Raw genomic sequence first — 19351 nt, 5'->3', positions numbered from 1 at the left:
ACAGGGGAAAGGCGGCTTTATTTCTCCTTAGGGCAACTGCAGCGGGTGGGCCAGGCCCTCATGGGAAGTGACTGCCAATCAGATGCAGTGGGCCCCAGGCAGAGGAAGGCTGGGAGAAGGAGAGCCAGGACCTTCTCACCCCACTGCCCCTTCCCCTTTCCTGGGGAGCACCGCAGGCTCCTCCCCACCACTTCCTGTGAGGCTGTGGCTTATGGTATCCAACACAGTTGGTCTTAGGCATAGAAGCCCCAGAGGAACACAGCCACCGCCATCATGAGCAGGGCATTGAGGTTGACCACACGGGCCCAGCTCGGGTCCTCACTGATGTCCTCCAGCCGCCTGGTTGCTGCCACTGCCTCCTCCTGGGTAAGGGGCGGAGGACTGCCCACCCCACCCCTGCTCATTCCACAAAACCAGAGCAGGCACTGGCGGAAGAAGCTTGGTGCCGGGGCTTGGGGCTCTGGGGGAAATTGAGGCCCTGCAGTTAGTTTGCGGGAACTCAGCTCCCCCAGCCCCACCTGCCGGCATGGTGCCCTACCATCCATCTCCATGGCACGCTCTGGGCACCCATTCTGTACAGGGAGTGAGGAGCCTTCCTGCTCATCAGCATCCAGGTCCTCCCGTTCTTCCTTGCTGTGCCGGAGACTGAAGACCAGGCGGTGGAGCTGGGGAGGGTGGGAGCACGGACTAGGTGGGAGTTCTGTCCCCCCATGCCTGACCCTGAAGTCTCTTGCACACCAGCTCGTCACTGCCTGCCCTACCCACCTCTGTTGAGACCACACAGCCAGCCCAGGCTCAACTCATGCCAGCTCCATCCTACATGGCTGCCCTGTGCTCTCGGGGTAAACCCCGAGCCCCTGAGCTTGTGTTGACAGCCGTTGGCCCTGCTCCCCCAGCTTCATCAGCTCAGGTCCCCTGTCTACACCCAGATGGTAGCGCTTGCGACCCTGGCCTGGCAGTCCTGCTCACAGTGTTCTGTGCCTGTGTGCTCCCACCCTTCCCCCCTGCTGCTGCGGAATCCCTGTCATCCTTCCACACTCCCTGTCATCCTTCCACACCCGGATCTCTTGTCCTGTCCTCACCCCACCCTGCCACCATCAGCCCTGCCTGGAGCCACCTGCCCTTCAGCAACAAAACCAAACCTTTTTGTGGGCGTTCAAGATGGTATTGTGCCCCACCAGTCAGATCCTGTGTTTTGAGTCCCAAAGGCCATGCCAAGGATTGGCTCTGGGAGGCTTTAATCACCAACCCATCAACATCAAGCCTCCCCCAGGCCGGTTCAAATAAATGTATTTAAATAAAAATGCTTGCTCTGCGATTGCAACTGCGGCTGGACCCCCAGCCCGCTCCCAACCCTCAGTCTAGAAATTCGGGTCCTCCCCACTGTGCACTCCAGGAAGCAGAGGGCAGCTGTAAGTGGTTGCTGTGTCGCACAGTGCTTGTTTGAGGCACCCGGCCACTCACGTGCTTGCGGGGGATGGGCGCGGTGCACAGCGAGACCAGGAGGGTGAGGAGGCCGGAGCAGAGGAACAGCACGATGGCGAAGTAAAGGTAGTGCACGCCGCAGAGGAAAGCTGGGCACGCTGAGGGCTGCACACAGCTGCCCGAGCCGAAGGAGAACTCGGGAATCAGGCGTGCCAGGCCCATCAGGAGGCCCCCGATGAGTCCCCAGAAGGCGCCCTGCGAAGGAAACAGGTCAGCCTGCTCAGGATGTGCAAACCCAGTCCGCCGTCGCCATGCGCGCATGCCGCTCACCTGCTCATTAACGCGCGGCACGAAGAGGGCCAGCACGAAGACGGCGGACACAGGCGGTGCCAGGTAGCTGGAGACGGCCTGGATGTAATCGAAGAGCTGCCCGCCCTGCGCCGCCTGCACCACGGGAAGCCAGGCCACCGACACTACCACGATGAACACCACCCAGAGCCTGCGGCGGAGGCCGTCGGATCGAACCCCGGACCCTGGACTCCCCTGCGCGTGCGCAAGCCCCCGCCCCGGGCTGATCCGTTAGGGAGGAGGGGAGCCCAGGCCGCACCGTCCCACCAGCAGCAGCTCGCGGTCGCCGGCGCTGGGCCGCAGGCGCGTGTAGATGTCCATGGTGAAGAGTGTGCTGCTGCTGTTGAAGATGGAGGCCAGCGAGGACATGAGCGCGGCCAGCATGACCGCCAGCATGAGTCCGCGCAGACCTGCGGGCCGAGGGCAGCCGTGAGGCTGGGGCCACTGGGGGTCCAGGGCGGCTGCAGCTGCGCGAAGGACGACCCCTCCCAGCAGCGGGCTCCGCAGCGAGCTTGCGCCTGTGGCCCGGGACCGCCCTCACCGTTGGGCATGAGCTTCACGACGAGCCGCGGGTAGGCAATGTTGGAGCAGCCCACCTCCGTGCCGCACACGCGCCTGCACACCTCAGGCACCACGCACGCCACTTCGTCTGCCAGAGAAAGGCCACCGCGCGGCTAGGACGGGGCCTGGTCTGGGAATCCCAGGAGGTGGGGACTGGGAATCCTAGCAGAGGAGGCGTGCGATCCCCGGAGGGAGGCGGGACTCCGCGCCCAAACTCCCGAGTCTTAGGAGGGTGGCTAAACTGGGAGACGGGTGCCCGGTCGCTGGCACAGGAAAGGGGCGGGGCGGGGACGCGGACGTTACCCGGGTACAGAATGCGGCTGATCATTCCTGGCATGACCATGAGGAACATGGGCGTCAGCTTCAGGTACCCGCACAGGATGCAGCCCGCCTTGATGTGGGTCAGGCTCTTCCCGGCCAGGCAGCGCTGCACAATGACCTACGGGAGGGGCGTTCAGCTGCCCACGTGCGGGCCTCTCCTTGGCCCCGCCCCGCGCCCCGGCTCTAATATGTGCCCCGCCTCTGGCTGGTGAGTGCCCCAAGTTCAGCTGCACGCTCGGAGCAGATGGAGCCTTCTGTCTGGCTTAGCACCACCCTGGAGGGGTTCCCGCCTCTCAGACTGCGCCTTAGACAGTTGTGGGAAAGGCGGGGAGGGACTCAGGCTCCACCCGTCTCGGCTCCGCCCCGGCCTCACTGCAGGCGCAGCCCTGTCTCCGCACCTGGTCGCTGCACCAGTACCATCCCGAGACGATCGTGAGTCCCAGGACCAGCGCGGGCCACGGCAGATCCCCGGTCACGGGGTGCCGGAGCAGGTGGTAGGAGTCGGGCCGGGGTCGATAGCAGGAGCTGGAGATGTTTCCCACGGCTGGATCCTCGGACACCGTCAGCGAAGTTGCTGCTCTCAGGTATTTGTCGAAGAGACCCGAATACCCGCCCACCTCGTGGAAGGCTGCCGGGTAAGGCCGTCAGAGGACCCTTCTTAGGATCCTCAGACCGGAGAGGCGCGACGGCCCCGCGCGCAGGCCGAGCGCTCCGCGACCACGCCCTTCGCGCCCCTCCCTGGTAGGCGAGCTCCTACCGTAACCCATGAGGATGCAGGAGCCCCCCAGGATGACGAAGGTCTGTACCGTGTCCGTGTACATCAGCGCGGCCAGCCCTCCTGCAACAGGCCGGGGTCAGGGGACAGCCCAGCTGTTTATGTCACAGACAGGCTGGTCTTATCAATAAGGCGTCTTTGCGGGAATTTAAGAGAGTTCCCCTTCCTGGAGAATAAATTTCAAAACGATGGCCCATTCTCGGGGCTCATGCACGCAGGCACCAACAAGCAGGGCTTGGCGGGCAGAGTGTGGCTGAGTTTTAGGGCCAGGCCACACTTGCAGGACCCCCACTAGCAACGCCCTCTAGGCCCCAGTTTTGTTTGTTTTTGTTTTTGAGATGGAGTCTTGCCCTGTCGCCCAGGCTGGAGAGCAATGGTGAATTTCAGCTCACTGCAACCTCCACCTCCCCAGCTCAAGCAATTCTCCTGCCTCAGCCTCCGGAGTAGCTGGGATTACAGGCGCGTGCCACCACCTCCAGCTAATTTTTTGTATCTTTAGTAGAGATGGGGTTTCACCATGTTGACCAGGCTGGTCTCGAACTCTTGACCTCGTGATCTGCCCGCCTCGGCTTCCCAAAGTGTTGGGATTACAGGCGTGAGCCACTGCTCCCAGCCACCCCCAGTTTTTTCTGTCATCATAGGAGAGGGTGATTCTCTAAGATCCAATACTCAGTTCTGTTCCTTCTCAAGGTGGGGCCCCTCAAGTGGGCCTTGGCACCAAGCCCTGCCTACTCTGGTCCACATCTGACCTCAGACCCCACCCCAGGTCCCTCTGAACCATACTGGGTTTGTCTAGAGGTCTTGGAGACTCGTCAGATGCACTCTCCCAGGTGTTCAAGGCAGGCAAGAGCTGCTAAATCTTCCTTTTCTCGCAGTCCTCACTCAAGCCCAGCATGGTTTTCTCTCTCTGAACTTCCGGTCAAAATCCAAGAGACAGTGGAAAGAGAGGAAGCCTTTGCTCTCCAAATATTTAGTCCCTTCTCCTGCTTGGACCACACCACACTTCCAAACCTCTCCAGCTTGCTTTCCTCTGGCAACTCCCTAAACCCTGGCCACAGCTGGCAGCAGTGTCCCAGGCCCACTCTTTTTCCTAAGCCCCTGCTGGCACCTGTCACCGTGTAAATCATGGTGATGCCCAGAAGTGCGATGACGGAGGCATAGATGTTCCAGCCCAGAGCCTGCTGGATGAATACAGCTCCGGAGAACATGTCCACCTTTGGGGAGGAGCAAGTGCCAGGTCAGGACCCAGGGCAGTGTCCCTGGCCCACCTCCTGCCCAGACCATGCCCTACTAGCTTCAAAGCTTCCCTCCATTTTTCCAGGTCCCAGCACTGTGGCTAGTGCCCTGGAGACACTCCTTGCAGGTTCTGCCTCCATCATCATAACCCTCACAGTGGTTTCTCCTAGGTCCCATGCCCTCCAGAGTTCTCTAGAGACCCCACTCATGACTCCGCCCTTCTAGGGCCCCATCCCATCCGCCACACCCGCTCACCGAGATCTTGGTGAAGATATACAGGAAAAGGGAGAGCACAGACAGGTAGAGGCGGATGCGGCGGCCGCCGAAGCGCTTGCGCAGGTACTGTGGCATCGTGATGACCCCTGCCGTCAGGTACACGGGTGCAAAGAGCCAGCCCAGTAGCAGCACCACGAAGAGCGCCTGCCGGGGGCAGTACTGCTGCTGAGGGTGGCTTTGCCCTCATCCCTGAGGATCTGACCTCTTTGTGAAGGTGCTACTCCAAGCAAGTGACCCTGGAAAGGGCCACATCTGGGGCCCAGAGGACAACTGCAGGCGATGGCCCCGAGGCCCCGGGCACCAAGGAACAGAGCTGACACCCTCCTGGGTTCTTAACTGGAGCCCTCCTTGTCTACCCAGGTTATCACTCCTGGCCCGTTTCTCCCAATGTTGTCCCTATGTTCATCTAGATATGAACCCCATAATAGACCCTTCAGACTGACCCGAGCCAAAGCCACCCAAACCTTGTGTCCCTCAAGGCTCAGCTCAGTGGCCTCTTCCTCCAGGAAGCCATGAGCTCAAAGCCTGATCTCCCCTCCAACAGGAGCCTCAGTCCCAGAGCTTTGTATCTGCTCCTCACTTCTACAAAAGGCTTTAACTTGGCCCCAAGTTCCTCACAGACCACAGCTTCAGAGCACATCTGAGCAGGTGCTTCCCTGGCTTTGAGGCTGCTCACCCTACTCAGAGAGGAATAAATGGAAGCTCCTAGAGGCAGTGGCTGGTGCAGGCTGGCTCACATGGCAAGTCAAGAGCAGGACCGACAGTGGTCACCCCTGCACCCCTCTGCTTCCTGGCTGGATGTGTGACCTCCACTCCCAGCCCAACCTCACCCCGCAGTTGGAAAGTCCCACTGCCAGTCTCATTCCCCCTTTCCCAGAGTTTGCCCAAGGTGTGACCCTTCCAGATGTTCTCAGTGGGGGTGGGGTTATTGGAAAAAAAGGGCCTCACATTCCATTCGAATCCAGCCACAGCCAAGCCACTTGCAGCGCCAGTCCCTGCCAGGCCCACAAAGTGGCCGCTGCCGATGTTGCTGGCGAACAGAGAGGCCCCAACCTGGGTGGCCAGAGGAGGGAGTGAGCAGGGCTGCTTCTCCAGGCCCCCTCCCGTTCCCAGTCCAGCCCGTCTCACCGGCCACCACATCATGCTGCGTCCTGCCAGGAAGTAGCCGCCCACAGTGCCTCTGTTGGTTCTGCACAGGGACTGGGAGACAGAGGCGGGGGAGACCTGGGTTTGGGGCACAGCCTTGGACTTCATTAGCGTCCTCAACACATTCCTCAGCCTTGTTTCTGGCTGAAGATTAACGACGCTAGTTTCCCCGATCATTTGCACTGCCACCCCCCAACTCCTCCCACTCAGGGCAACCCAGGCTCTAATCCCAGTGTCCAATTCCCCAAGTCTTTTCACACATTTTTTCTTTTTCTTCCTTTTCTTTTCCTTCATTTTTTGAGACAGAATCTTGCTCTTGTTGCCCAGGCTGGAGTGCAGGGGCATGATTTCAGCTCACTGCAATCTCTACCTCCCAAGTTCAAGCAATTCTCATGCCTCAGCCTCCGAAGTAGCTGGGATTATAGACATGTGCCACTACACCCAGCTATTTGCATTTATTTATTTATTTATTTTTATATATTTTAGTGGAGACAGGGTTTCACCAAGTTGGCCAGGCTGGTCTTGAACTCCTGGCTTCAAGCAATTCACCTGCCTTGGCCTCCCAAAGTACTGAGATTACAGGCATGAACCATCGTGCCCAGCCCCACATCTGTTTTTAGAGATAAGGTCTTGCTCTGTCTCCTAGGCTGGAGTGCAGTGACATGATCATAGCTCACTGCAGCCTTGAGCTCGTGGGCTCAAGCAATCTTCCCACCTTGGCCTCCGAGTAGTTGTGACTACAGGCACACACACCAGCATGCCTGGCTAATTTTCCCTTTCTTTTTTTTTTTTTTTTTCCTTTTTTTTTTAAGAAACAAGGTTTCATCCAGGCACAGTGGCTCACACCTGTAATCTCAGCACTTTGGGAGGCAGAGGCAGGAGGATTGCTTGAGCCTAAGAGTTCGAGACCAGCCTGGGCAACAGAGTGAGACCCCTCTCTATTTAAAAATCAATAATTTTTAAATAAATTTTTTGGCCGGGCGCGGTGGCTCAAGCCTGTAATCCCAGCACTTTGGGAGGCCGAGACGGGCGGATCACGAGGTCAGGAGATCGAGACCATCCTGGCTAACACAGTGAAACCCCGTCTCTACTAAAAAATAAAAAAATTTTAAAAAAACCAACCGGGTGAGGTGGCGGGCGCCTGTAGTCCCAGCTACTCGGGAGGCTGAGGCAGGAGAATGGCCTGAACCCGGGAGGCAGAGCTTGCAGTGAGCTGAGATCCGGCCACTGCACTCCAGCCTGGGCGACAGAGGGAGACTCTGTCTCAAAAAAAAAAAAAAATAAATAAATAAATAAATAAATAAATAAATAAATAATAAATAAATAAATTTTTAAAATAAAACAGAGATGTGGTTTCACCACGTTGGCCAGTGTGGTCTCAAACTCCTGGCCTCAGTGATCCCCCTGCCTTGGCCTCCCAAAGTGCTGGGATTACAGGTGTGAGCCGCTAGTCCCGTCCCAGCTCCCCAGGATTTATCGTGCATAGATTTGGCTTGACCTTCCTGGGGGCCTTGGATATTTTCTGCTGGTCAGCCATAATGTGGCCAGGAGAATGATACCCCATTTAGAATGTCGACCCTGATGAAAATCCATGGACCCCTTCAGCTAGCACACTCCCAAGGTGGGAAGACAAGGAAGGAATGTTGGCTGGGCCTTCCTGAGGCCCTCCAAAGACCTGTTTGCCCCCAGGCCTAGGTTTCTCCTTCAAAGATCCAAGCATCATTCTCCCACCCTTGGCCCCCTGAGACTTTTCTCCCAGGCCCCGAAGCCAGCAGCCCCCAGCAGCACCCCACCCCCAACTTCTTACCCACAAGCCAACACCAATGACCAGCAGGAAATATGCAGCAATGACTAGAATGTCAGCAGGATTGTCGATCAGGGCCCTCTGGGCCCCCAGCTCTGGTGCCGAGCCTGCCTCTGTGTGCTCCTCCATTCTCCCCAGGATCTGTCCCATCCAGGGACCAGCCCCTGGATTCCCCCAGGGAAGGATTAATGGTTACCTCAGGGGCACTGAGCCGACAAGTCCCCCAGGTCTTGTTCCCGCTCCCCAGCTTTGTTTAGCTGAATCAGGTCATATCAAGGCTGAAGGCTGGTCCTGGGGAGCTGGGCCCTTCCAAGTTCAAGAGCACTCCTTCCTGGGCCTTAGCCTCCGCCCTCTCCCCTGTGCCCCAGGCTCAAAATCACCTCTTTTACTCCCTAAAAATGCATTTCTTCCTTCTTAGCTAAGCGAGCACCCCTGGATTTAACTAATCCAGAGAAATCATTTTCAAACCCAAGTCTGACAGGGCCACTCACCCTCCTCAGGAACCCTCCATAGCTCTTAGTACCAGCTCTTCATCCTGATTTCCAACCCCAGCCGTGCCCCAATTCCCGCTCATCCTTCCCCCTGCTTCTCCAAACCAAATCTAGAGGAAATCAGAAATCCTTTCCCACTCCCTTAACCTACCCAGCCCAGATTTTTGCTTTTTGCTTTTTTTGCCCAGATATTTTTATCCCCACCAAATCCTTGCACAAACTGTGTCTTCTGTTTAGAGCGGTTCCCTGTCTCCCAAATGGCCAACTCCTATTCAGCTTTCAGTACCCAGCCTATGTCGCCTCTTGAAGAAAGACTTCTCTGACATTTCTGATGCAGTTCTGAGCACACTGTGTGGCCCTTGCCTGGGTCCAGGTCTGTCTTCCCAACAAACTAGAGCCTCCTCAAGAGCAGGATTGGTTGGGTGTGGGGACTCATGCCTGTAATGCTAGCATTTTGGGAGGCTGCAGCGGGAGGATCACTTGAGCTCAGGAGTTTGAAACCAGCCTGGGCAGCAGAGTGAGACCTCATCCCTTAAAAAATAAATAAATAGGCCGGGCGTGGTGGCTCACGCCTGTAATCCCAGCACTTTGGGAGGCCGAGGCAGGTGGATCACAAGGTCAGGCAATTGAGACCATCCTGGCTAACAGGGTGAAACCCTGTCTCTACTAAAAATACAAAAAAAAAATTAGCCTGATGTGGTGGTGGGCGCCTGCAGTCCCAGCTACTCGGGAGGCTGAGACAGGAGAATGGTGTGAACCTGGGAGGCGGGGTTCACAGTGAGCCGAGATCGTACCACTGCACTCCAGCCTGGTCGACTGAGCAAGACTCGGTCTCAGAAAATAAATAAATAAATAAATAAATAAATAAATAAATAAATAAATAAATATAAAAATTTAAAAGAGCAGGACTGATCTGATTTATCCCTGGAGTCTCATTGCTCAGCACAGGACTGGATTCAAGAAGGGCTAGGCTGGTTAATATCTGTATGTCTACCTTTCTAGAAGAATGGTCCAGTCTTGAATGTTAGGAGACAGTTGAAGGGAAGTCCTGCCTGATTATGGCAGTGATGGTTATCCCAGAGATGGGGAACAGAGAAAAATGCTTTCGGTGTAATATGACAGAGTTTGGATGAAGGAGTACCTTAGTTTGGGTTCCTCCAAAAGGAGACCCTGAGATGAGAATTTGTGTGCAACGACTTTCCTGAGGAGGTGGTTCCAGTATGGACTGTGAAGGAGTAGGGAAGAGACATGAAACAAGGAGAAAAGCCAATAAAGCATGTGGTTCTTTGTTTTGAGACAGGGTCTCGCTCTGTCACCAAGGCTGGAGTACAGTGGTGTGATCACAGCTCACTGCAGCCTCGACCTCCTGGGCTCAAGGGATCCTCCCACCTGTTTCCCGAATAGCTGGAACTACAGGCACGCCACAACACTCGGCTAATTTTTGTATTTTTTTATACAGATGGGGTTTTACTGTGTTGCCCAGGCTGGTCTCGAAATCCTGAGCCAAACTGCCTCAGCCTCCCAAAGTGCTGGGATGACAGACAGGTGTGAGCCACCGCATCTGGCGCAAGGCTGTGTCATTTATCAGGTTACCACCAAGAGCAGTTGGAGCCTGATCCCAAAAAGGACACTCTGAGACACTGTGAAGAACGCACCATAGCAATGATCCTTGAGGGTCAGCTGCTTGGGGTATTTATTTCCTGATTTGTGTCTGTCACTGGCTAAAAGCTGCAGAAATGCCCACACACGCTTCAGACCTGCTGAGAACACGGAACACACTCCCTCCTCCCAAGAGCAGCCTCAGACGAGAAACTCCGGGAGGAGCTGCAAGTCAGGGTGTCTGGAAACTGTCTGTATGTGACTTCCAAGGTGGGCCATGCAGGTAAATGGGTGGGGCACCCACAGTGTCTGCTTCAGGGGTTGATGAGTTTAAAGTGTCTGAGAGAAATCCAGTGCCAAGTGTCAGAGGACACGTGTGTGTGACAGACACTTCAGATAAGGTCCCTTCACCACGGCCGTCAAAGGCCTTCATGATGTGACATCTCCTTCCTCTTTAGCCTCGCCCCCTCTTGCTTTCCCCATTGCTGGCTCCAATTCAGCCACAGTGGCCTTCTTTTCTTTCTTCCAAGGCGTCAGACTCTCTCCTCCTCCCTGGCCTTTGCACCTGCTTCCTGTCTGCTGGGAATTCTCTCCTTGGCGCCTTGCACGGCTGGCTCCTTCATGTTCAGCTCTCAGCTGAGACCTTACATTTTACTACCTGGTGAAAGTAATCTCTTCCCCACCTCCCCTAACTTAGTTCTCTATTTTGTCCTTTGTACTCTCTCTCTCCTTCCTTCCTGGCTCCTTCCTTCATTAACAAACACATATGGAGACTGGCTGCATACTGGACCTGTTGTAGACACCAGGGAGAAAATGGTCAGCAAAACAAATGCACTGCCTGTTCTCTGGAGATTCTGTTCCGGTTGCAGAATCAGATAGAAGCCAAAAAAAATAAGGGCCAGGCACGGTGGCTCATGCCTGTAATCCCAGCAATTTGGGAGGCTGAGGTAGGGGAACCACCTGAGGTCAGGAGTTCGAGACCAGCCTGGCCAACATGGTGAAACCCCGTCTCTACTAAAAATACAAAATTAGCTGGGTGTAGTGGTGCATGCCTGTAATCCCAGTGGAGGCTGAAGCAGGAGAATCACTTGAATCCGGGAGGCGGAGGTTGCAGTGAGCTGAGATCATGCCGTTGCACTCCAGCCTGGGCAACAAGAGTGAAACTCTGTCTCAAAAAAAAAAAAGCCAGGCGTGGTGGCACATGCCTGTAATCCCAGCTACTCAGGAGGCTGAGGCAAGAGAATCACTTGAACCCGGAGGTTCAACCTCAGGAGGCAGAAGTTGCAGTGAGCCCAGATGGCACCACTGCACCCCAGTCTGGGTGACAGAGCGAGACTCTGTCTCAAAAAAACAAAAACAAAAACTCCTACTTGCAAGAGCACTGCATGCTCGGAAGGAACTAGGGAGGGGCTGTGGCATGGACACCAGGGAAGCACTGGCTTTAGCTAGGCGATCGGGAAGGTACCGCTCCTTCATTACTCATGTCACCTTTGTACTTGGCTGTCATCTGTCTCCCCTACTAGACTTCGGCTCCCTGAAAGCAAGAGTCATAGCTGCTTGGTTCCCCATTGTCTCCCCAGAGCCTGGCACAGGAGTGCTCAATAAATATTTGGTGAATGAATGAATGCCAATTTGGGCATCCTCAAGATAGGAAGGTGGTTACAGGCTGGGGTGGGGGGGGACATTCTTCGGGGAGAATATATGGAAGGGAAAGAGCAGGAGACCTGGGAAGACCGTGGGAGAGGAGCCTTAGAAAGGAAGAGATCTGGGGACCTGGGAGAGGCTGGGGCCAAGGACGCCTCACCTTTTCCTCGTGCCCATACATGCTCCCTGCAGCTTCTAGCTCTTCCTGATGAGCTGGAAAGGACTCTGAGGACCTATCGCTTCCAACACCAGAGGTCCCTAGAGTCTGGACCCAGGGGGCCACCCTGGGACATAGGGACTCAGATGGAACCTGAACTTCTTCACACCTGAAACCCGTGACCCCATCCTCCATACCTGAAAACCCCTGGCCCCATCCTTCTCTGCTGGGACTTGGCTCAGGTCCTGGGTGTCAGTCACTGCAGGAAGCATACCTTGACTCCCAGTCTGGGTTAAGAAGCCACCTTCTGGCTTCTATAGCCCCCAGTGCTTCCTTCAGTCACACCCTGGCCACACCAAGTGTCATCCTCTGTCCAAGTATCTGCCTCCTCAGCCTGGGGCTCTCCAGGACAGTAAGCCTGACTCATCTCTAGACCCAGCACCACCCAGCACAGGGCTAGGCTGGGAGAAGCCTCAGGTGGTGGCAGATGGGCCAGCAGGGACAGTAAGTAATGGCTCTGAATGTGCCGATTGTTCTGCCTTGACTGGGACACCTGGGGGTGGGAGGGAGAAAGGGTTAAGCTGAGGCTTAACCCTTTCTACATGAAGCATTCAGGTGATCCGAGATGTTGTGGGTCAATAGTAAGACAGAAGCTGTACCTTAGTGCCCAGAACCAAAAGGTGAGCACAGCTGGCACTCTGGGTAGAGCTCCATCCCTCAAGGCCCTTTAATAGGGGAAAAAATCTAGGAACCAAAGGCAGTGCAGGAGGGGAGCAGATTAAGCTTGTTCCTTTCTTTCCTTCCTTCCTTTCCTTCCCTCCCTCCCTCCCTCCTTCCTTTCTTTTCTCTTTCTTTCTCTTTCTTTCTTTTCTCTTTTCTTTCCCCTTCCTTCCTTTCTTCCTTCTCTTTCTTCCTTTCTTTTCTTTCTTTCTTTTTTTTGAGATGGAGTCTCTTTTGTTGCCCAGGCTGGAGTGCAGTGGCGCCATCTCTGCTCACTGCAACCTCTGCCTTCCGAGTTCAATCGATTCTCCTGCCTCAGCCTCCCCAGAAGCTGGGATTACAGGCGTGTGCCATGCCCAGCTAATTTTTGTATTTTTAGTAGAGACGGGGTTTCACCATGTTGGCCAGGCTGGTCTCGAACTCCTGGCCTCAAGTGATTCACCCGTCTTGGCCTCCCAAAGTGACATGAACCACCGTTAAGAGCTTATTTCAAGAATAAAGGGAAGGGTGGGCACAGTGGCTCACACCTTTGGGAGGCCAAGGCGGGAGGATCCCTCGATCCCAGGAGTTCGAGGTTGCGGTGAGCTATGGCACCACTGTACTCCAACCTGGGCGACAAAGTGTGACCTCATCTCTTAGGACAAAAGAAAACAAAGCAAAATATAGAACTGAAGAAAGAGTAATGAGGGCGGGAAGATTCGGTGGGGCCTCAGTTGGAGCTCTTGTCCTGGCTCTGCCACTATCTGTACAGGCCTGCGCGGGTCGCCACCCTTTCCAGCCTCAGGCTCATCTGATACTTGAAGCAGGAAGTGCAGGAGTGGCTATCTGCAAGGGCTGAGGCTGCAGGTCCCGCTGCGGCCACAGGGCAGTGGCCTAGAGACGGCCGGGGACAGAGCCAATGCGGGGGCGGGGCGTTAGGGCCAGGCTCCCGCGCGCATTCAGAGACAGCACGAGGGAGACGTGGAATGCGTGTGTTTATGTAGGTAGAAAAAGTGCACAGAACAGTGAGGGTGCAGGGAGCAAGGACGTCCTGGCCTGGCCTCCGATTCGCTGGAATTGCAAGGACCCTCCCCCAGTCAGGGGGCTCCCTCAAGGGTGGGAATAGAGAGTGGAGGCTCGCACGGGAGCTCTCGTCTGTGTGCGATTCACTTTGTGGGCGTGTGGGTTTAGGTCTGGCTGGGCCTTTTCTGAACTTGACCCCTGAGGACTCAGAGTACCTTAGGGGCGGGGCTCTCCAGTGGGTGGGGCCTCACACTCTGAAAGCCAGGCCTCTGGGTCTGCAGGACCCGCTTTACCGGGAGGGCGCGGCCTCCGGGGGAGAGGGCGAGCCGAGCGGGCTGTCAGCCGAAGAGCTTCAGGAAGCAGGGCTGGCAGTAGGGCTTGCCGGCGCGCTCCTGGAAGGAGCCCTTGGTGAGCGGGCGCAGGCAGAAGGTGCATGTGAAGTGATCCGGGTGGAAGCGGCGGCCCAGGGCCGACACGCAGCGGCCGGTAACGGGGAGGCCACACGTGGCGCACAGCGAGCCGCGCCGTGCGTGGAAGTGGTTCTCGCACAACGGGCGGCCCTCGTGCTCGAAAAAGCTGCCTCCCGAGAAGGGCGCGAAGCATTCCTGGGGAAGGGAGGCCGCGAAAGAGGATAGAAAGGTCAGCGGCCCCCGCCAGACAACGCGCGTTACTAGCGGATAACGCCATGGGACCTCGCCGCCCTTCCTAGACGCGAAGCCTCCCGTCCAGTGGGACCCTGCCGGAAAACTCGCCCAACCCGAGGCTCCTAGCAGCACCTCCAGTGACCCGCCCCTCCAAGGCCCCGCCCCACAGCCCTGCACCCTTGACCCGCCCCTCCAACGCCCCGCCCCGCAGCGCGCACCCTGCAGACGAAACAGTCCGGGTGCCAGAGCGCGCTAAGCGCCGAGATGTAGTTATCCAGGATGGGACCCTGGCAGCCCTGGCAGCGCGGGGCGAACAGCTGCAGGAAGTCCCGGCGGCAGTAGGGGCGGCCCTCGCGCTCATGAAAACCTAGGAGAGGGAACCGAGTGGGCTGAAGGCAAAGGGTGCGGGCGGGACCGGGGGACCCACAAGATCTGAGATCTGGGGCGGGAGGAGGGGCAGTCCGAAGGAGGCTTGGGGAAGGAGGAGCTGGGTCTGGGGCGGGACGGAGCGGGAGGGCTTGGGTCCGGAGTCTGTGTGGGAGAGGGCAGGGCTAGAAGAGAGCAGAAGGAAAACCATGGCCCTGAGGACTCCGGAGATCGGAGGGGCTGGGGCGAGACGTCGAGGGGACCCGCAGCTTTTAAGGTGGGAGTCAAGTTCACTCTCACCCTCATCTCCGAAGGGCTCCCCGCAACTGACGCAGCAGAAATGCTCTGGGTGCCAGTGAGTGCCCAAGGCGGTCACCATTTTCTGCAGGGAGGGAGAGGACACTCAGCGCGGCCTCCGTGCCTTCGCGCCTTCCTCTCCCGCGCGGAACTCGGGTGACTGGGCTAAGGCATGCGTGGGGGGAGAGGGAGAAGATCTAACTAGGAACGTGGGAGTCAGAAAGGAAGAGTGGAGTCCAAGGGGCCGTGGACATTGCCAAGGGGTAGGGGTAGGGTAGCGCGGGTGGGGCGGGACCCATGCTGTGGAGGCCCGTCCCACAGCTCTCCGGGTGAGACAGGGCGGGCTCAGTGCGGCCGGGCAGAGCTCACGTGTCGGATGGGCTGGTTGCAGAAGCCACATCTTGGCGAGAAGCGCTCAAAGTAGCACTCGGGGCAGAAGGGGGCTCCATCCTTCTCGAAGAAGCTGCTGCCTCCCAGGGCGGTGGAACAGCCTCCGCAAACGAAGTGCTCGGGGTGCCAGGCGCGGCCCAGAGCCGTCACCACCTGCGAGTGGGAGGTGAGGCGTGGTCAGAGCGGCTCTGACGGCCACATGCCCAGCGAGGCAAGGTTTACGCGGCGTTTTTCGAGTCCTCTCTGAGCGATCAGAATAAAGAATCCAGTGTTCCAGATCACGCAGCCTGTAAGCGATGGAGATCCAGCTCCCATCTTCCACCTGCGCTCCAGGATTGACCTATGCATGAGGCACAGCAGGCACAGAGCCTGGAGCCCACAATACATTTAGGGGCCCATAAAAACGTTTTACTTATTTTTAAATCAGAGTTAAGACCAGGCTGGGTGGCTCGTGCCTCTAATCCTAGCATTTGGGAGGCTGAGGTGGGAGGATTACTTGAGCCCAAGAGTTTGAGACCAACCTGTGCATCATGGCGAAACCCCATCTCTACAATAAATAAATAAAATTAGCCGGGCGTGGTGGCGGGCGCCTATAGTCCCAGCTACTCGGGAGGCTGAGGTGGGAGGATTGCTTGAGCCCAGGAGGTCGAGGCTGCAGTAAGCCACGATGGCACCACTGCACTCCAGCCTGGGTCGCGGAGTGAGACTTCGTCTCAAAATAAATAAGAGGGAGGAAGTGAAAAATCAGTTTTTAAAAATTCAGAATAAAAAAATGAACTAGAAGAAAATGCTTTAATATATAATAATAACATACCCATCTTTATACCAACACAGGCATAAAAAACTATGTATTTTAATGGACAAAGGGATTCATGAAGATGAAAGTGCCTATGATTTACAAAAGTCACAATGCCACCCTCCTTTGCTGAGATGGGCAATTCTGGGCTAGGAGTCAGGTACTTGATCTAGCAGGGGGCACTAGGTTAAACCCTAGGCACAGCTGTTGTCAATCACATCTGCTCAGTCAATAAGCCAAGGACCAGTGAACCCAGTCCAGACTCTGATGGAGGAAGAGAGAGCCTTTGTAGATGCATAAGAGATGGTGAGTGGAGTCACTGAGTGTTTTGTGAAGATTGGATGAGATGAGGGTTTGTAAAGGAGCTGGCACAGTGCCTGGCACACAGTAGGACCATAATAAATGGTAACATGGTTGGAATTTTCACCCTACCACTAATCTGCTGTGTGGTTCAGAGCTTCAGTTTCCTCATCCATAAAATATAAGTAACAATGATACCCACTTCCCAGATTAACTTATTAAAAGGCAACAGCATAAAGCCCAGCTCCCACTAAAGATGGGTCTGTGATAGGTCGCTGCCTCCCTTCTCACAAGGCTCCACTTACTTGCCCAGCAATAGGTTTATTGCAGGAGCCACAGAGGCCCTTGGCCTGAGTGGGTACACCCCGGCGACTGAGGTCAGACTGCAGCAGCCCCAGCATGGTGTCTAGGCTGCCCTTGCCAGTTGGCTCCGGTGGGGACGGGGAGCCCTCGTTTGTGGAGCTTGCCACTGGTGGCTGGGTTGGCCCAGAGGCTGGAAGCTGCAGCGGGGAGGACATGAGAATTGAGTCAGCAAGGCAGCAGATGTGGAATTGTCTAGAAGGGGTTGGGGAGCCACAAATGGACACTGGCCCACTGCCCAACTCACATGGTTTTGAACACGGAAGTCAGAGAGTGAGGCCATCAGTCTATCCAGCTCCAGAGTGGCCGAGGTGGCAGAAGGCTTTGGGAGGCCAGGAGATGGGCTGGAAGGGCTGTGAAGAACATGCTTGTGTCATCTCAGAGCCTCCCAGAGCAATGCTCCCTCTAGTGACTCAGACATCCAGGACTAATCTCCTCTCAGCCCTGACAACAATGCCAAACTCACAGGCTGGGTCTTTTCTTGTCTTCAGACTGGTCCTCCTTCTGCTCTCCTGAAGCCATCTTGCTAGATGGGAACTGAGACATGATTTCATCTGGAGAGAGGGGAGGAGGAAGCTGCATATAGGGCTGTGCTCAACGCACCCTCCCACTTGAGGCTTTAGGTCCCTTTAACTGCTACTCTGGGAAGTGTATTCTTTTTAGTCTCTGCCCTGCCCTTCCCTCCCCTGCCCCCATCCCATCAAGGTCTCTCTCAGTCACCCTGGTACCTGTGATGTTGAACTGGGTGGCATTAAGTTCCTGAAGCAACCGATCTAGCTCACAGAGCCCAGTACCCAAGACACCGCTGGAAGAGGAGAATGGAGGGGCCGCCGGGGCTGCAGGCTTTGGGGACCGAGGCTTGCATACCGTGCTGGGAAGCAGAGTGGGAGCCTGGGTTCAGGGGTGGGGAATCCAAGCCTCCTCACCTGTACGGATGAGCCTCAGTTGGCCCCCTATGCCCTGGTTGCCAGACCCCTCACCTGTACAGATGGTCCTTGTCCCCCGAGGCTCCTGAAGACTCCCCAGACCCTGTCTACAGAGCGGAGACGCACAGGTGGGATGACAGGCCTGCACTCTGCCCCACTCAGGCTGAGATCCCCATACACTAGGCCGAGTCTGGCCCTAGTGGCTGCCCCAGGCCCCAACATCCGATCTCACCTGTGGCTGGTGGCCATAGGATGGGGGAGGGGTGAGAGGCTCTGCAGGGCGCTCTTTGGGAGCCCCTGACCTTGGCATGTGCGAGGTGGTAGTCTCCAGGTCAGAGAGCAGGGCGTCTGCAGGAAGAGGACATCAGGGAGAGAGACAGGGGTCACGGTTAGATCGGAAGATAAGGTTCCCAGTGGGTAGTACTGGAGAAGGACAGAAGCCATTATTAAGAGCAGAGGTCAAAGGGCCAGAGCCAGGCAGAGCACTGCTCAAAGGGTAGCAAGGAATATTTATGACCAGAATATCCCAGTTGCTCACGCTGGGAGCCAAGCACAGACCCAGCCTCCTGATTATTTTATTCTCCCCATCTTCTCTGATGCAGTCAAAATGGGCTCTTCAACCAAGCCATATTTGGCTCCCCTCCAAACTGCTCCATTGGCCCAGTGCCTGGCCCCCAGCTTTCTCATTGGACGCTCTCTCTTCCGTGCTCCTTAACTCCTCCCCCTACCTACACAGGCCCCGCCCAGCCTAGCCACTACCAGGCCCCTGAGTCCCGCCCTGCGCTCCTCACTGGCGCTTCGCTGGGACCTGTCTTCTGATTGGCTGCTTCTCTGCGGTACCGCAGTTACCCCTACCGAGCAGCGCCCTCTACCGCCGGGGGCCGGAATCCCCTCTCTCCGGTGGAGCGCGCAGCCTTCCAGCCCCAGGGTCCGCAGGGAGGACGAGATACCTGGGTCCTCCTTTCCGGACAAGACACCACTCTCCATCCCTGCATACCGAGATCCGGGTCCTTTGAGCCCCTTCACTTCCAGAACCCAGAAGTCCTGCCCTCAGTCTTCGTCTCTGAGCACCCGCGTGAAACCCTGAAGCCTTCGCGGGCGCCTAGGCACTCCTGAGCTACTATTCTCTTCCTTCCTCCAAGGACCCGACCCTCACCGTGCTCAGGAGCCCTTAACTCCTCCTCTCCCAAAACCCTGGCGCAGGCAGGCCCTCTTTTTTTCTCCAAAACTTGGTGCCAGACTTTCCCGTGCCCTCTACTTTCCCGGTCCCCGGGCCGAGGCCCCTTTAACCCCTCCCTCCCCAGAGCCCCGCGCCCGGGCGCCCGCGGGCGCCGCACCTCCCGTTCCACCCGCCGCAGCCTGGGATGGAGGAGCGGAGCGAGGGAAGAAGGGAGGGAGCGGCCGGCCCGGGAAAGGCAGGAAGGGAGAGGCAGGAAGGGGGACGTGGAGTTGGAAAGGAGGCGCGGGCAGAGGCGAAAAGCAGAAGCAAGAAGACAGGGATGGGGAGATGCGGGAGAGCGACGGCGGGGAGGCAGATCTGGGCAGCGGTGAGGGGCCACGGACCCGGGGATCCGGCCCCACTCACCCAGGTCCTCCATGGCGGGGCGCGGGCGGGTGGCGCGGGGCGAACAGGGCGGGGGCCGTGTCCGGTGGGGGCGGGGGGCGGGGGACGTCCGGGAGCTGGAAGCCCGGCCGTGACCATGTAAGGAAGCCGGGACCCGCTGGGATGGGGATGGGGGGGTGATGAACGGGGGAACCCGAGGTAGG

The 19351-nt window shown here is 56.9% G+C and overlaps 2 protein-coding genes across 7 annotated transcripts; both read right to left on the bottom strand.

Annotated features, from left to right (window-relative positions):
• Positions 1–8421, bottom strand: LOC105482972 (solute carrier family 5 member 2). Of its 3 annotated transcripts, XM_011743506.3 has the most exons (14): positions 7896–8421; positions 6071–6142; positions 5891–5995; positions 4922–5086; positions 4539–4644; positions 3413–3493; positions 3054–3283; positions 2638–2773; positions 2315–2422; positions 2033–2183; positions 1756–1924; positions 1465–1680; positions 539–665; positions 1–460 (listed from the first exon to the last, which is right to left on the bottom strand). In XM_011743506.3, the coding sequence occupies exons 1-14, from the start codon at positions 8040–8042 to the stop codon at positions 234–236; spliced, it is 2040 nt and encodes a 679-aa protein (XP_011741808.2). In that variant the 5' UTR covers positions 8043–8421; the 3' UTR covers positions 1–233. The 3 variants fall into 3 exon arrangements, with proteins under 3 accessions (XP_011741808.2, XP_011741807.2, XP_070940554.1); XM_011743505.3 differs by having other exon boundaries at positions 1–665; positions 7896–8418; XM_071084453.1 differs by lacking the exon at positions 2315–2422 and having other exon boundaries at positions 1–665; positions 7896–8418.
• A 5039-nt stretch (positions 8422–13460) lies between these two features.
• On the bottom strand, positions 13461–19225 carry LOC105482969 (transforming growth factor beta 1 induced transcript 1). Of its 4 annotated transcripts, none has more exons than XM_011743501.2 (11): positions 19170–19225; positions 17817–17932; positions 17639–17691; positions 17387–17529; positions 17125–17212; positions 16906–17011; positions 16604–16798; positions 15182–15355; positions 14816–14897; positions 14368–14516; positions 13461–14110 (listed from the first exon to the last, which is right to left on the bottom strand). In XM_011743501.2, the coding sequence occupies exons 1-11, from the start codon at positions 19180–19182 to the stop codon at positions 13844–13846; spliced, it is 1386 nt and encodes a 461-aa protein (XP_011741803.2). In that variant the 5' UTR covers positions 19183–19225; the 3' UTR covers positions 13461–13843. The 4 variants fall into 4 exon arrangements, with proteins under 4 accessions (XP_011741803.2, XP_011741804.2, XP_070940553.1 ...); XM_011743502.3 differs by having other exon boundaries at positions 19148–19195; XM_071084452.1 differs by lacking the exon at positions 19170–19225 and adding an exon at positions 18741–18869.
• Positions 19226–19351: the final 126 nt, after the last annotated feature.

Source organism: Macaca nemestrina, chromosome 18, assembly GCF_043159975.1.
Source record: "Macaca nemestrina isolate mMacNem1 chromosome 18, mMacNem.hap1, whole genome shotgun sequence".
Lineage (NCBI taxonomy): Eukaryota > Metazoa > Chordata > Mammalia > Primates > Cercopithecidae > Macaca > Macaca nemestrina.
This window is presented reverse-complemented; position numbering and strand designations above follow the sequence as displayed.

Excerpts from the sequence above, each read along its gene's own strand:
- LOC105482972 (XM_011743505.3), bottom strand. The coding sequence starts at position 8,042 with ATGGGACAGATCCTGGGGAGAATGGAGGAGCACACAGAGGCAGGCTCG. Across the intron at positions 1,925-2,032 it reads GAGCTGCTGCTGGTGGGACG|GCTCTGGGTGGTGTTCATCG; the intron begins GTGCGGCCTGGG and ends CCTCCGCCGCAG. Across the intron at positions 1,681-1,755 it reads TGCCGCGCGTTAATGAGCAG|GGCGCCTTCTGGGGACTCAT; the intron begins GTGAGCGGCATG and ends TTTCCTTCGCAG.
- LOC105482969 (XM_011743499.3), bottom strand. The coding sequence starts at position 18,571 with ATGGAGAGTGGTGTCTTGTCCGGAAAGGAGGACCCAG. Across the intron at positions 17,933-18,534 it reads GTCCGGAAAGGAGGACCCAG|ACGCCCTGCTCTCTGACCTG; the intron begins GTATCTCGTCCT and ends CTCTTCCTGCAG. Across the intron at positions 17,530-17,638 it reads GACAAGGACCATCTGTACAG|CACGGTATGCAAGCCTCGGT; the intron begins GTGAGGGGTCTG and ends TCTGCTTCCCAG.